This window comes from Onychomys torridus, chromosome 8, assembly GCF_903995425.1.
Source record: "Onychomys torridus chromosome 8, mOncTor1.1, whole genome shotgun sequence".
NCBI classification, from domain to species: domain Eukaryota; kingdom Metazoa; phylum Chordata; class Mammalia; order Rodentia; family Cricetidae; genus Onychomys; species Onychomys torridus.
Window position 1 is genome coordinate 50856782 of NC_050450.1, and position 16393 is coordinate 50873174.

General features: G+C 51.3%; 1 protein-coding gene across 1 annotated transcript in view; it reads right to left on the reverse strand.

Moving 5' to 3' along the window:
- Positions 1 to 16323, reverse strand: part of Lrrc75a (leucine rich repeat containing 75A) — a 45197-nt gene extending 28874 nt beyond the window's left edge. The window contains exon 1 of the mRNA XM_036197953.1: positions 15928 to 16323. Coding sequence (XP_036053846.1) covers positions 15928 to 16173 — 246 coding nt within the window. The 5' untranslated portion in view covers positions 16174 to 16323. The remainder of the gene's footprint in view (positions 1 to 15927) is intronic.
- Between the last annotated feature and the right edge of the window lie 70 nt (positions 16324 to 16393).

Consider the following 16393-nt stretch of genomic DNA (forward strand, 5'->3'; position numbering starts at 1 on the left):
ATCATTTTAATTACGTGTACATGGAGGTGTGTGCACACAAGTCCAAGTACCCACAGAGGACAGAGGTGTCAGGTCTCCCTGGAGCTGGGGTTACAGGTAATTCTAAGTCATCTGATATGGGTGCTGGGAATCCAACTCTGGTCCTCAGGAAGAGCAGTATGTGTCCTTAATCACTTAGCCATATTTTCAGCCCTAAAGTAAGATTTTAAAGAAAGAAAAAGGGCAGACATGAATGCACTTGAGAATTTCATTTTATGATGAACAAAATTTAGTCTAATTTACCTAGGCCTAGGTCAGAATGACTTCACAATCTTGGCTGGTTCCTTATAACTTTCTCTGGAGAGTCTTCTAGTTTTGGAGGCTGGAAGTCACGTGCTGCAGATTCTTGGTGGGTGGGCTGGGCTTCTCTGGCCTTGAGTGTGGAGGGAGTAGATGTGCTTGGGTCTCTTTTTCTTGCTATTTTAGTGTGTATTCCTACTTATGCAACTTCACTGTAAAACAGGATGCTATGTTGCTCCAGCAGCTGCCTCGGATCTATCTAGTGTTTATCCTTCACTCTTTCTTTTTAAGACAGAGTCTCTTTATGTAGACCAGGCTAGCCTGGAATTCATCATTCTTCTGCCCCACCTCCTTAGCGCACCACCATGTTCGGACTCACCTTGCCACCCCTGTTTTTCTTTTCTTTTCTTTTTTTTTTTAAACTGTATGTATGCATAGTGTGTGTGTGTGTGTGTGTGTGTGTGTGTGTGTGTGTGTGTAGGTACATGTGTAGGTACAGTACGTGGAGGTCAGAGGAAAGTTTTGTGGAGTTGTTTCTCCGCTTCTACTGGGGATCAAACTAAGGCTGCCAGTCTGGCGTGCTAAGTGCCTTTACTTCCTCCGCCATCTCACTCTTGACTGCACCTGAGGCCATGTGGAGTGAGGCACCGGCCACTGAGGTATGCACATGTAGCTCTAGGATTTTGCATAATGAAAATACTCAATGATAAATGTCACAGAATGTGCGGTCTGTAAGTAACCTGCATGTGCAAATACACTCAAACATTCCCCCAATAACACCAAGGGCGAGGTCATGCAGATGGAGAGTGAGCACATCTAGAAGCGGGTGGGCATCAGACTGAGAGCCAAAGGCACACCACTCAGATCTGGAGATCGCCAAAGCAAGGCCAATCACAAAAGTAATATATACCATCAATACACCTAACTGCCACAATCCCTCTCCCAAGAGAAACAAACTCCCAGTGCATGAAGGGCCCTGTTTGAAGATGAAGCCTCCTTCCAAGATGGCATCACCCAGGCTTTGTTTCGGTCTCTGCAGTCTCTCTGAGAGTTCACGGTGCTCACAAGTCCATGGAGACTGGTGCCTAGATGTCCATCAGCATCCAGCTGACCCATGCCAGGCAGCTGCCAGGGAGACCACTACGTAGGCAGGGACCTGCTAATAGAGGCACCAACCACAGCCCCTGGCCAGCTTCCTTAGTATGGCTGAGGCGCAGGGGCAGAGGTGGGGTTCTCTGGCTATGGCTCTCTGTGTGTGTGTGTGTGTGTGTGTGTGTGTGTGTGTGTGTGTGTGTGTGTGTGTGTGTTGGTTTTTCTGTGTAGCCCTGGCTGTCCTGGAACTCGCTTTGTAGCCAAGCTGTCCTTGAACTCACAGAGATCCTCCTGCCTCTGCCTCCTGAGTGCTGGGATGGGATTAAAGGTGTGTACCACCATGCCCAGCCAATTGTGTTTTAAGTCTTTAAAAATGACATTCCTTTGGCTGGCGAGATGGCTTAGCGGGTAAAGGTGCTCACCAGCAAATCTGACATAATTCCGTAGTGGAAGGAGAGAACTGACTCGTGCTACACTCTGACCTCCACAGACACACACACACACACACACACACACACACACACACACACACACACAAATAAAGGTTAAAAAAAAAAGACACAGTCCAGGGGTTGGAGAGATGGATTGGTGGCTAAGAGCCCCTGTTGCTCTTGCAGGGTACCTGGGTTTGATTTCTAATACAAGGATGCTGGTTCATAACCATCCTTAACCCCAGGCTCAAGTCCTTGACCCTCTTCTGACCTCCAAGAGCACCAGGCACATGTGTGATACACAGACATGCAACAGGCGAAACCTTCATACAGTGAAAAATAGATAAATCTTTTTTTCTTTTTTTTTTTTTAAGATTTATTTATTTATTATGTATACAGAAGAGGGTGCCAGATCTCATTACAGATGGTTGTGAGCCACCATGTGAGTGCTGGGAATTGAACTCAGGACCTCTTGAAGAGCAGTCAGTGCTCTTAACCTCTGAGCCATCTCTCCAGCCCTAGATAAATCTTTTTTTTTTTTTAAAAGGCCCTCTCTAGAAACAGATACACACCACTGCCAAGTGTAACTTAACTATAACCTAAGAAACTACAATAATAACAAATAACTATACAAGGTTGCTTTCTCTTTAGAAAAACAGAAGACTGGATTAATTCCCCCAGGGTCACAGCTCCCTCTAGACATGGGTCAAGACAGCCATGAGACCCAGTTCCGGGCTCGTTCCTTAGTCACCCTTTGCAAAGAGCTCAGTGGCAGGAAGCAGGAGAGAATTCAACAACTCACTCTCCCCTGCCCCCTCTCAGACACTCTGGCTCCCGTGAATCTCTTTCACTGTTGGGACAGAACAGACCTTCTCTCTCTCTCTCTCTCTCTCTCTCTCTCTCTCTCTCTCTCTCTCTCTCTCTGTGTGTGTGTGTGTGTGTGTGTGTGTGTGTGTGAGTGTGTATGTGTGTGTCTCTGTGTGTGTGTGTATCTCTTGCAGCTGAGTCTCCCTGCCCTCCCGTGCCTTCTGATTCTGACAGGTGCAGCACTCACAGTACATTCCCCAATGGGTTCCCTAAGTGTCTCTCTTTCCCAGAGCCTCTTGCACAACTGGGATTCTGTAGAAAATGGGAGCAGGGACAGAAGTCCCAGAGGTCCCCAGGCTCCTGAATTCCCCGAATTCTTGGCATTTTGCATTTCCTCTTGGGAAATAATAAAATCAGCTGTTTATACCTTCTGGCAAACCCGGTCAAGTCCATTATCCCTTCCCATGGTGAAGTCTGTCCCATTTAGATGAAAGGTTTGTCCTATCACCAAAGGATTCAAGGAAAGAGTCTCAGGAATGAGTTGGAGGACCCTCGTTGCTCCTTTACAAGGGGGACTTCCCTGGAAAGAGCCCATTTCTCAGAGTGAGGAACTGAGGTCTAGAGGGTTGACTCCCTTAGTGAGGAAGTAGTAGGAACAGAAGAATTCCAGAGCCCCCAGAAGTGTCTAGCTCCACCTCTCCTGGCCACCAGCCCTTGGGAGTTACTTATATTAGACCGAGTTCTCCAGAGAAACAACCAATAGATGTATGTGTGTGTGTACAGGGCGGAGAGAGGGAGAGGGAACTTGGTTTATTTTAAGGACTTGGGTCATGTGATTGTGGGGGCTGACAACTCTGAAATCTGTGGAGCAGGAGGACAGGCTGGAGGCCTACCCAGGACCTGGCAGAGCTGTCTTGTTTTTGCTGCGAAAGGATATGTGGAGGCAGAATCTTTCTCAGGGGGCCTGTGTCTTTTCTCATAGGACTTCAACCAACTGAACATGGCCCATCCATGCTGCAGAAGGCAACATTCTTTTTAAAACGCCATGTCTACTGATTTACACATCCCTTACATTTAAAAACACCTCCAGACACATCTAGAATGATGGCTGATCAAACTGGGTGTCACAGCCTAGCCAAGGGGACACATAAAATTAGCGCCACAGTGAAGTGATGGTCTTTATCACTTTAAATCTACATTAGAGGCAAGGCCAAAGCCAAGGCCAAATCTCCAGTATTTGGACTCAGACCTCTTGCTATTCTTCTGGGCCCGAGAGATGACTCAGACTAGATGAGGAACTCAGTAGGAGTCCAGCTCACTCCCCAGCTTGAGAAAGGAGGGGGGGTGTCCCCCAGGACCTTTAGCTGGCTGAGAATGAGGCCCTGCCTGAGTGGGACTCAGCTGTCTGTCACTCTGGACAATGGGGACAGTGAGAGCTGGTGAGAAGTCACAGGTGCTCTCCCTGAGTGCTTCTCAGCAGGACCCCCCCCCCCCGCCTCCCCTTCCCCCCCAAGCCAGGTACAATCATCCCCACACAGCCATGTTCCTCAGGACCTGATGTTCCTGCCAGTGGATGGTCCAGAGGCTGCCCCCACCTCTGCTGTAGCAGCAAGGAAGCAGTGAGCTATCAAAGCTATAGGGAGCAGACAGCCATGTCCCCTGAGGATGGGAGGGACCTTCGCCTGGTTTCTGGAAGGCTCCCGAGTGTGTCCACAACTTCCATGGACACTGCGAAGAAAGAGAGGAGTGAAGTAGAGGAGGCAGAGACGGACGAGGGGGAACGGCCAACGCCCCAGGGCTGGCAGCAGCCCAGTGCCCCCACCAGTGTCCTTGACTATGCCCATAGGGCTTCCCACAGTGGCTATCTCCCCATATAAGCACAACTCAGGCGGAACCTGCTCCAGCGCCGTGTTCTACGTTCTGTTCTGATGGCGGTCCTGGCTCCTCTGGGTTTCTTGGTTGGCCTTTTGACGGTTTTCTAGAACAATTTCTGGCGGCTGGAGGTGGAGTTCGTCGGTAGTGTGTGTAATTAGCAAGAAACAGGCCCCATGTTTGATTGACAGCAACATAAACAACATAAACACAGACACATATAGATACAGACACACAGACACACACACACATTCTATGTCTGGATGGTCTGAAACCCCACCCTAATGCCTTCCCTCTCCTAACCAGGGCCCCTTCCTCCTGTGGTCCCATTCCCAAGAGTCCCCGCTTCTGTCTCATGGAGCAACTTCCCTTTGAGATGACCTACTCCATCCAAAAACCCTTTCTGCTCCATTATCCTCGCCCGGCTTGACTGGGTTGATGTCCAAGCAGCAAAAGCCATTCTTGAGAGGTGAGAATTCTTGGAAAAGGTAACTTGGATGCTTGTGTGTCTGAGTTTCCACATCCTAAACTAGCCCCTTCAGTGTTCCTGAAGGTCGATGGGTCTGCAGTTTCCTGGAACCCCCTGGCCAAGCGTGCTGCCCACCACCGTGTGTACTCTGAAACACCAGAGCTCCAGGAGGACAGGAGGCTCCAGGACTACTTAAGGCTGCAGCTGGGAATAATGAAAGTTCAGTAGACTGGCACACTCTAGGAAAACGAAATCACCTGGGATTAGAGTATGGAGGAACTGGGATTAAGTGCAGGGTGTGGGGCACACCCAGACTGAAGTTCCTTTTTAACTGCTGGAGGGAGAAAAATAAATGCAGGGCAGTCTGGGAAGGGGGAAAGGGACTCCCGGACTCTGGCAGTCTGTGAGAGATCAGTGGGATGGACACCCCATCTTTGCTTGTGTCCTGGGTACCCCAGACGGAGTCCAGATCCTCAGGGTATCTTTGAATCTATCTGATGCTCTCTAATAGGTAGGAGTGTGGAAGTGGACTTCTCAGAACGGCAGTCCTCAACCCGTGGGTCGCGACCCCTTGGGATCGACTGACCCTTTCACAGGGGTCGCATATCTGATATCTACATTATGGTTCATAACAGCATCAAAATTACAGTTATGATGTAGCAGAAAATTGCTTTTATGGTTGGGGGGTCACCACAACATGAGGACTGTATTAAAGGGCTGTAGCCTTAGGAAGGTTGAGAACCACTGCCCTAGAAGATTCAAGAGGATGATGAGGAGCACTGCCTGAGATGTCTGAGGCAAGCTCTGGTTGCCCTCTCATTGTGCTATTCCCCGCCCCCTTCCCCTTCTCCTCTCCATTGCTCTCTGAGGTGATCCCAGCGGCTGTGCTGAAGGATTTAGTAGCAGGAGTGGGGCTCCCGACCAGTCTGAGCTCATAAAGATCCGAACTTCTACACACACTCACCAAAGCTGTGCAGGGGATGCTGGGCCCAGATATCCGAGTGGGGCTGAACTACAGAGGTGCTGAATGGGCTGTGAAGGAAACCCAGGCGATGGTGGACCTGGCCTGACTCATCAAATGGCTTTAATACTCTAAGTTCTTGGCTTCGCTGGGCTGCCAGGAGCAGAGAGGCAGTTAAGCTCTAACATGGAGGAAATGAGCCGTCAAATGCCAGTTCATCATTCCGGCCTTCATCGTTTCCATACCTTAGATTAAGAAATGATGGTCTGCAAAAGTGTCACCCAGAGAATGTGCTCAGGTCAGCTGTGCTCCCCATCTTTCAATGCCTGCCCTGCCCTTACATCTCTCCTGCTCCTGCCACAGTAGTGTGGGGACCCAAGTTACTTGCCCCAATCCAGGGCGCCTGGAAAAATGCCACATTAGTCATTGCAGCAGACACAGGCTTCCAAATCTTCTCCAGCCATCACTAGCCAAGACAGCACCTTGGGAGACCCAGTCCTGGCTCAGTTCCACGTGACAGATCTGAATTCTTCTCTGGGTCATTTGTATTTCCGCTAAACATCTAAACTCTTATTACAGAATGCCTCACCCTTCTCATCCACGTCCATTTTTTCCAGTGAGAGAGGAAGGGTTGGTTGGATCCTAGGTGCTGGGACCATAGCCAGAGTGAGACAAGGTAGTCAAGGAACCATCAGAAGTGCCCTGAGCCAGCTCTTACCTGGTGCCAGGGTGGGTGGGGGGTGACACATGGGGCTGGACAAGAAAGCTCTCCCATGCACCGTCTGCAGCCCCAGCTTTCTGTGTTCACTCATATACTAGTGAGGGGATATGGGGGGAAGAGGGCTGCCAGGTGTGCTGTGACTATCACAGGCCATGGCAGGAGAGGCGATGGGCTGGACAGGTCCAGAGTGGGAATCTAGACTGTTTAGGTCAGGGTGTTAGGCACCTGCCCACAGCACTTAGGGAGGGAATTCTGCTCTGCTCCTACACAGGAGACAACCTGAGGCTCAAGCCCAGAGCTCCAGGAGGCACAAGCTGCATAGACTGAACTTTAGAAGTGAGAGCAGGTGGGGAGGGGGGCACAGGCCCCACCTTCCCAGACTTATAAATACAGGCTTCCTCCAGACAGCAAGCTTGAATGGTGAGAGATTTGTGGGAGGTTGGAGGTGGTGGTGGGGTTCTCCCTTTGAGGTCCTAACCCTTGCTTGGTGTTCCTTGGAAGAGGGGTCTCTGAAGGACCTCCATGGGCAGCCCGTGGCTGTGGCTGGTGCTCCATGGAGACATCAGCTGTGGAGTAGGGGAAAGTCACAGCTCAGAGGACCCAGAGGACAGGAAGGGACAGTCCCCGAGCACTGGGTAGCAGGGAAAGAAAATCCTAGTCAGAAAGTGGCAGGTGGTCTGGCTCCCTGCAGCTGTGTCTGTGACCACTTAAAAGCCCCATGGGAGGAGGGGAACATTCAATAGCCAGTGTACCCGTATAGACCCCTGGACCACTCCCAGTCAGAAGCAAGCCAGGGGCTGGAATCTGAGTAGCCATACTTAGCTCTGATTGCCCACTGGCCACGGAGACCATTTTCTGTTCCTCTATCCTTTCTAGAATGAGCATCCTGGCCCAGAATGGCAGGCTCTGATTCCCAGCTAAGGCAACCACACTCCTTAGCTGAACATATGCCTGGCATGACCTCTTGGGTCCCCGCCACCCTTGGAGAAACAGCACAATTGTTGCTGGGGCCTTCCCACCAAGTTGCATGCTGCTCCCCCTATGTGAGGAGCCGCCCCCTTGAAGAACAGATCCTCAATCACTGAATACATTCGTCCAATTATTCTTTTTCCATTTTCTTTTTCCTTTAAAATTCTATTTATTTATTATGCATACGGTGTTCTGCATGCATCCCTTCAGGCCAGAAGAGGGCACCAGATTTCATTTCAGATGGTTGTAAACCATCATGTGGCTGCTGGGAATTGAACTCAGGACCTCTGGAAGAACAGTGGGTGCTCTTAACCTCTGAGCCATCTCTCCAGCCACGTTTTTTCCTTTTTCTCATCTATATTTTCTTATTTTCCATAATGACTGAATACTGCTTTTGATAGCGTATTTAAAAACCTACCATTTGTACTTTAAATAACACTATTGATCCCATAATTTTTTTTTTTTTTTTTTAAGGAGCATGGTGGCCTACAACTATAGACTGGAAACACACAAAGTCACTATTCAAGGAGTTAAATGGGGGCTGGAGATGCAGCACAACTGGTAGAGCTCTTGCCCAGCAGACGCGAGGCCCTGAGCTGGCCCCCAGCTCCGCAGGAACTGGTATGGTGGCACATGCCAGCAATCCCAGCACTCAGGAGATGGAGATGGGGAATGAGAAATCCAAGGTCATCTTTGGCTCTAAAGAGAGTCGAGCTGGCCTAGGCTACATGAGACACCCTGACTTACAAAGAGAGAAAGAGAATGATTTAATGAATGGATGAATGAATGAATGTGGTTTGGGGCCTAGAAACCCACAGACAGGGTCTCCAGAGCCTGCTCTCCTTGCCTAGACACTGTGCTTACATCTAGATAACTGAAAGGAGCCAAGACTCCCTTTCTTGTCTTCCAGAACACCCTCCAGTTCTTACAGCTCATCTTCCTGTGTGTAGGCTTGGGAAAGGTGTAGAGGGAAGCCCACCGAACTCAGACAGACTAAAGGGAGACATTTATTCTATTTATTTATTTATTTGTTTGTTTGTTTACTTACTTATTTATTTATTTTTGAGACAGGGTTTCTCTGTGTAACAGCCCTTGCTGGCCTTGAACTCACAGAGATCTGCCTGCCTAAGGTGTGTGCCACTATGCTCGGCTTGTTTTATTTTATTTTTTTAAGACAGAGGTTCATGTAGTCCAGCCTGGTCTTAACTCCAGATCCTCCTATCTACCCCTCCCCAATGCTGGTATAAAAGACATACACCACATCATCTTGTCTCAAGAGACACTTTCAAAGTCTGCTTTTCTCTCTCTCTCTTTTTTTTTTTTTTTGGAGCTGAGGATTGAACCCAGGGCCTTGCACTTGCTAGGCAAGCACTCTACCACTGAGCTAAATCCCCAACCCTCAAAGTCTGCTTTTTACCCAGGGAAATGAGAGATGCTAAGTGGGGAGAGACTCAGAGAGACCTATAGAGAAGCCCCAGGAAGATGGAGATGGGCATGGAGGCGACACAGGGCGAGGGGCAGCTCTGCAGGTGAGCAGGGTGTTTTCCTCTGCTTTTTGCCACTGTAACACAATGCCCCAGGCTGGTAATTTATACAAAACAAGAGTTTCAAGTTTATTTAGCTCACAGATCTGAAGGTCAGACACCCCAGAGCACAGCATCGCACCCGGAGCAGCATTCTGACTGTGCTGTACCAGTCTCAACTGTGAGACTGGGTGAGCATGTGTCAGCTCAAGTCACCAGTCACAGGAGCCCCATCCTCCCGACCTCATCTTACCGTAATTACCCGCCAAAGGCCACATCCCCACATGCTAGCATCATGAATTTGGGGGTTGGCTTTGTAACACAGGATCTCTGGGAGGTTACATTCAAATCATAGCACATGGGCCTCCAGCTCAAAGTGAGTCCGCCTCTGCAGGAAAGCACGCTTGGGTACTACCTAGTCTCAGCTGGACTCCTATGGACTCCTGTGTCTATCCTGGTTAAGATAAAGTTAGAAACATTAAAATGCCACATCCCTTTGAGCAGCAGCTGTCGGCGAAACTCCATATGGCTGCAGCAGCCAGGAGTCTGAGCTAATAAAAGTTAAAAAAAAAAAAAAAAAAAAAAAAAAAAGAAGAAGGAAAAAAGCAAAGCTGGGAAATGCTCCCAGAGAGCCACGTGGGCACCACTCAGAGACGGGCTGGGTGGGGTGGGGAGAGAAACAGGCGCTGTCAGAAGGGTCCCACCCCTGCTCAGCAATGCCAAGGTCTCGTCCTCATTTTGAACACTCAACTTCTTGAGTAATGGTGGGGCCCGATGACTGGGCCCTTCCCCCTCCAGTGCTTAAGCAGGAGGGTGAGGCAGGGCAGGAAGGAGTCTGGGCAGCTGTGTTTCCTCCCCTCTACAGGCATATGCTGAAGCCCTAACCTCTCAGCTGGGGACTTGCAGGACAGGCTAAATATGACAAGGGGCATGGGATCAGTGCCCTTAAAACAGCCCATGGGTCCACATCAGATGCTGAACCTGCTGGTGCCTTGGTTTTGGGCTTCCAGCCTCTGGTATGTAGTTCTAGCTGCTTGAAGGGACTAATATAACCTGCAAAAACACAGTCAGGACTCTCTGTAGCAAGGACCAGCAAACACACAGACATGCATCTATGAATATCCATGTGTGCACCTGTGTGTTTCCTCATATACAACTCAGTGCTGCTCCGGGTGGGAAAGGTGAGTCAGATGGCTATCTGAACATCTCTACTTAGGGGAGGTGACTCTTCTAATGCTGACCCCACCTCTGTGCGTTCTGATGGGGATAGTGTAGAGGGATACTAGCCAGCTGGTAGATCTCTATGAGCTTGAGGCCAGCCTAGTCTACATAGGGAGTTTCAGGACAGCCTGGGCTACATAATGAGATCCTGCCGCCGCTGCAAAAGACAAGGAAAAAACCCCAAACAAACAAGTCTACAGGGATTTTCTGAAACCTGACCATGTGTCAAGGTACCTAATCTCTGGCTTCAGTCCCAGAAGGCACATGCAGAACCGTCACGTCACGAACGGTACTGGGGGAAAGGCAGTATGGCTTCAGTATCCTGTCAGAGGTGGAAGCCGGGACACGGCCTCAGAAGAAACAGTGGATTTAAAAACAGCTTCAGATAATCTCCAAAAAGATGGTATTTGTTCCAAAAGGAACCCTTCCCCTGCCCCCACCAGATCATGAAGTCAGAGAGCTGACCTACTACAGGCCCTATGGTTAGCTTGGCCACTACAGAGGTCACCGTGTCCCTGGCTAGTGTCTCTAGCTGCTGTGGAAAGCAACAAAGCAGCCCCCTACATCAGAAGCCCCTGTACCTTCATCCCTGGAAAGTCTGCATGCAGCCCAGACAGACTGGTAGAGTTCAAACAGGAAGGCTCCTTTGTAGAGGGAATACACGGGATCCTGCAGGAGCTGACCAGGAATGGGGAAACCCAACTATGCCAGCAGGCTTTGCTCTCTGCCTGCCACTTCAGCAGAGGCCCCAGACTACACCTGCCCAATGGGATCCTGTGGTGCCAAGGCTGGGAACCATGCCACTCTTCTCTCCAAGAATACCTCAGCCTGGCAGGATGCCAGGCATAGTTAAGCTTGTGGCCATCAGGGATTTCCTGCAAACTGACATGCCCAGAAACCTAACAGCAAATGCACAGGATCTTTAATAGCCATCCTGGCAGCCTCGTAACCAGATGTAGGGCTGAAACAGGGCATCTGAGGGCTTTCTGAAGACACACCATGTTGACAGTCTGTACACATACCTCACAAACCTGCAGGTTTTCTTTCTTTCTTTGTCTTTCTTTCTTTCTTTCTTTTTTTTTTTTTAACCTGAGACAAGATTTCTTTGTATAGCTCTGACTGCCTGGAACTAGCTTTGTAGACCAGGTTGGCCTCCAGAGATCCACCTGCCTCTGTCTCCTGAGCACTGGGATTAAAGACATGGGCCACCACCACCTGGCAGCCTGCAGGTTTTTAATATTGAACCATGGATACTGGAGATGGTGGGTCTCTACTCTCCGGAAAGCACATGACCTTGTCTGACAAACAAAAGGTCACGGGGAAAGCTACGGATGACTAAATACCTAGCACTGTGGTGGTACTGGCGTACTAAGTTGATGAGCTTGTGGGCTGGTGTGCTCAGGAAGCTGGCCTGATGAAGGTAAAGGGCACACGTGGAGACAAGGAGATGCATTCCAGGGAGAGGAAGAATAGAGACCCCAGTGGGGACCTGCCTGCTCAGTGTGTGGTGGCCCTCCCACGGGCTCACCTACAGAGATTCTCTCAGGAGGGTTATGGGAGGGAAAAGATGACCTTCAAAGGTCACTGTGTTTATCTTTCTGTCTTTGGACAGGAGACCTGCCAGTCAACAGGGAGTCTCCAGGCACTTGGACATTATCCATTTCCTCCTGGGTCAGTGATATGTATAACACCCTAGAGCCCATGTGGTTGGTTCTTGTTTGCAGTGTGGTTTCTGCTCTGGCATAGAAGGACAGCACCCAGGGCCACCATGAATCCAGGCCACACTAAGGTGAGGCCAGTCCTGCAAACAGAGGAACAGCTCTGCCTATTAGGAATATGACATGCCAGTAGCAAACCAGCCAACTGGACTCTCTACAGGGAAGTGGATGCGAGGGTTTGGACAAATGTCTTCAAAGACCATGAGTCTTTACCTTGGGGTGCTCTTGGGAGGTCTTGGGACCCTGGCCCCTTCCTCTCTAATTCTGCTTCCCAGCCACTATGAATGTGAGCAGCTTCCTCAGCCACACACACCCTGCCATGATGTACTACTTTACTGCCCTACTGCAGGCCCAAAGGACCACTACCTGAAACCTTCCAAGCTGTGAGCCCAAACAGCCATGCTCATGACCTGACTACCTCAGGTCTTTCGTCATAGTAACAGCTGCTTAACATAGTAGGGTTGTTGTTGACCTCAGGGATGGGTGACCTCAGCGGGCTTATGCCAATTCCTCTTACTCTGCTGTTCCATGAAGTAAGGGGGACCACGCAGCCTGAAATTCTGGGGACTGAAGAGCAATGGCTGGGCTCAAACAGTGACAGTGCACCGTCTGTGGAGTCCAGCACTTATCCTTTGTCAGACCATTCCTTCCCCAGGACTCCTTAAAGATGCCAAGTCTGAGCCCCCAAACCACGATGGATGGGGAGCAGGAAGGCCTAGGTGATGGGTGTGATGGGGTAAGGGTGGGGGAATGAATTCTCTTATCCTCGACAGCGCCTGTTCCAGACTGCTTCTGAACTCCTTGGTTTAGGCCCGAAGAGAAAGGCCACATGACCTTGTCCCTAGCCCAGATATACCCAAAGTAGGCCAGATTCTCCTGGTTGCCATGAGGACACATCCTGATTGGCAGTGCCAACAAAATTTCACATACTTGATAGCATTTGCTCTGCTCAGTACCCAGGATCCCTCTTTGGGAAGCGAGGAAACACAGCTCAGGGAGGTGACCCCTGGGCCCAAGGTCGCAGTAGACCGAGAACCAAAGGCAAGCCACCCAGGCTTGATCCTTGGCCCCAGGCCTTTCTCAGTTCACACTGTTCCTAAAGGGAAAGGGATGGCTGTGATCCTTCAAGGCAACTGCCTGGCATCCTGCCTGCACCCTTTGAACGGTGTGAGGCCTTGCCACACATGATAAGCTGGAGAGTCTCCAAGCAAGGAAACACTCCCCGAATCCTTCAAGTGGAAGTAGCAGCCACAATGCATCAGCTCATCGTGAACTGCCACACATGGTTCTGGACTATTTCTACATGCAAACCACAAAGTAGGGGGATGGAGGGATGAGACATGAACAGTGATGCCAGTCATGGGCTCTCCAGCTTGGGCTCACAGGCTCTGTGCAACTCTTCCATTCTTTGCAAGATCCCCGTGCATCTGTCTGAGGAGAGTATGTGAGGTTCTTCTGGAGCCTCAGAAAGATCAAGGACTCAATCCTTGAGGATCACAGGAGTTACAGACCAATGCTCCTCTAACCCTGTATATGCTCTGAACGCACAGAAATCCAGTGTCAAACCCTCAGGAACAGCTCAATTGGAAGAATGTTTGCCTGGCATGCACAAGGTCCGGAGCTTGATCTCCAGTACCAAATAAACTGGGTGTGGTGGCTCCTGCTTGTAATCCCAGCACTTTGGGGTGGAGGCTAGAGGATCGGAAGTTCAAGGTCATCATTGGCTACACAACGAGTTAGGGGCCAGCCTGGAACATATGAGACCTTGCTTCAAAAAACCAAAACCCCAAACCCAAACACTTAGTGCTAAACATGTTATCAACTATAGGAGAAAGTACTACACCAATGGAGGGTGGTCAAAACTGCCCTGGCTTCTGCCAGGAGGAAACTATAAAATAGTATCTGGGGGGGAGAACCACCTCAGACTGCAGCACAGATCTGGCTAGACATTCCACTAGCTGGTTTCAGGGTCCTAGAAAACACCCTTCTCATTAGTCACAGACACTTGGCCCTCCCTGAGCTCCACTCCCACATGCTTAAGGCCAATGACCATTTCCTGGAAGGGCCCTGATCCCCACATTACAGGCAACACAGGGCAGCTCTCCAGGTCCACAGCCCTCATTGTCAGCCACAGGGCAAGGGAGCCCCAGAAAGGGGGGAAGTCTAATTAACCCTGCCTCTTCCCTTTAGCCCTCCCAGGCCTGTGGATTGGAGAGGTGCCAGGAATCCAAAGACACACAAGCAGGAGACCCTAAAGGGAGAGGCCCAGGTTCCCACAATGCAATGTGTAATTATACCAGATACCCAAAACATCTGCCTCCTCCGGAGACCTCAGCCTCCTCCAGTGGTCTTCTAACTAGTGCTTGCCAATGTACCTTCATTTTCTCCCTACCCCTCAAGAAGTGCCTGTCAGCTTTTTCCAGGCTTTGGTATTCTTCAGAGCAGCATTCCCAGGAATGGGGAAAACAGCATGTAATTCGCACAACCCTCTTACTGTGTATTTTGCAAATGGCTTATGATGGTCTGGAAAATCCATTTTCTGTGTGAAAGCGACAGGGTTACCATGGAGGCTATACAAGGTTGGCTTCTAATTTGTCAAAAGACAGAGAAAATACACACCACTAAAAGTTATGTGGTGTAAAAATGTCATCTTTCTTTGCTGATTCAACCCAGGAAAAGTACCTGAGCATCCAGCAGCCTCTGGGACATCACTGTGGATGTTGTTAGGAAAAGCAGAGGCAGAGGTGGAAGCTAAGCCTACATCCTCCCAAGTCCCCTCGTCTCTAATTCTCTCTTTGGAAGTGCACACCTTAGGAACAAACTCCGGAGAAACATCCTAAGGGTGTGAGGGAAGCCACGGTACAGAATTCAGGGAGATGTGGATCCAATTAGAGGCTCTAGAAGCTCCTCCCAGGAAGTTGTTCCTACAGCCTCTTCTATCAGGAATGGGAAAACCTCTCAAAGGTCAGCTGAAGTTGTCCTCCCCTGTCCCTGCAGACTGCCTATCTACTGGGGTCCTTCGAGAATATAGGGTCTGTGTGAGTCCCGGCCACAAAGCCAGACCAAAGCAATCTGATCACCGTTCTGCAGAGCACTTATGCACCCTCCTGCTCCTGCACTCAACAAGACCCTGTAGTACAGGCCACCGCGTCCCCCAAAGGAAAACAAAAAGGACAGAGGCGGGTGACAGCATCAGCCCTCGAACTGAGGAACTGACCAGATCTGTAGTTTGCCTCTAACCAGTGGGTGAGGACGAGGATGAGGTAGAGCACAGGCAGCCTCCGTCTCTGCTGGCCAAGAAACCAAGGCTAGCTTCATTCTGGCCAAGACATGGGCAGGGGCTCATGGCGAGGGCCAGCCAAAGTTAGGGAAGGTGAAACCACAATACACCATATCTCCGGGTGGCAAACGACCTAGGGACTAAAATCTTACCAGTCCTAGGGACATGCCCCAGAAGCCGGCTTTAGCAGAAAACTGCGCATTCCCTGGAGACCCTTGGAAGAGGGTGATAGGTAGTGGGCAGAGGAAGAAGAGAGCCCTGGCCCAGACCAGGCATACATTTCTGTATCCTCTCTTACCAGCTAACCCTGGGGACCTGTGGAGGAGAGGAGCAGGGACAATGGTCCAACAGGTCCCCTTCACTAGCCTCGCTGGGTTAGCCTTCCTCGCCCTAGCCTGAGGCCCCAAATTCAGCGGGAACACAGAGGCACCTGCTGCCACACTGCTTCATCCCAGCCGAAGGGGGACCCTGGGCGGTGCCGCCGGGCGCTCTCGTGTCTCCCCCCGCCACCTCCTCTTCGCAGGGGCGGGGCGTTCCGGGAGCCGCCGCGCCCCCCCACCCCTTTTCCCCCTCCCCGCGCTCACCTGGCGCAGGTGCTGCAGCAGCGTCCCCGCCTCCTCCCGCCGGCCCTGGCGCACCATCCGCAGCAGCTCCTGGACCATGCCGACGCGCCGGTGGTAGGGGGGCAGCGCAGCGCCCGCGCGCCCCGCCTTGTCCCCGGCGCGCAGCAGCAGCGACGCCCAGAAGTCGGGTCGTTCGCGGCGGGGGCCGGGCGCCGCGCCCGGGCTGGCTCTCTCCGCCAAGCTGCCCTTGGTCTGCCGAGTGCCCATCCCGCCGCCCGCCCGGGGCTGCGCGCGCCGGCCCAAGGCCGCGTCCCCCGCCGGTTGCGCGCCTCCCCGGCGGCAACTTTGGGGGAACTGTTGCGCGCGGGAGGCGCGGGGCGGGGGCGGCTGCGGCCCGCGCTCCCCTCGCTCCTCCCTCCTCGCTGCCCCGGCGCGCTCTCCCGGCGCTCGCCGCCAGCCCGTCGGCCCCGCCCCGCCCCGCCGGCTG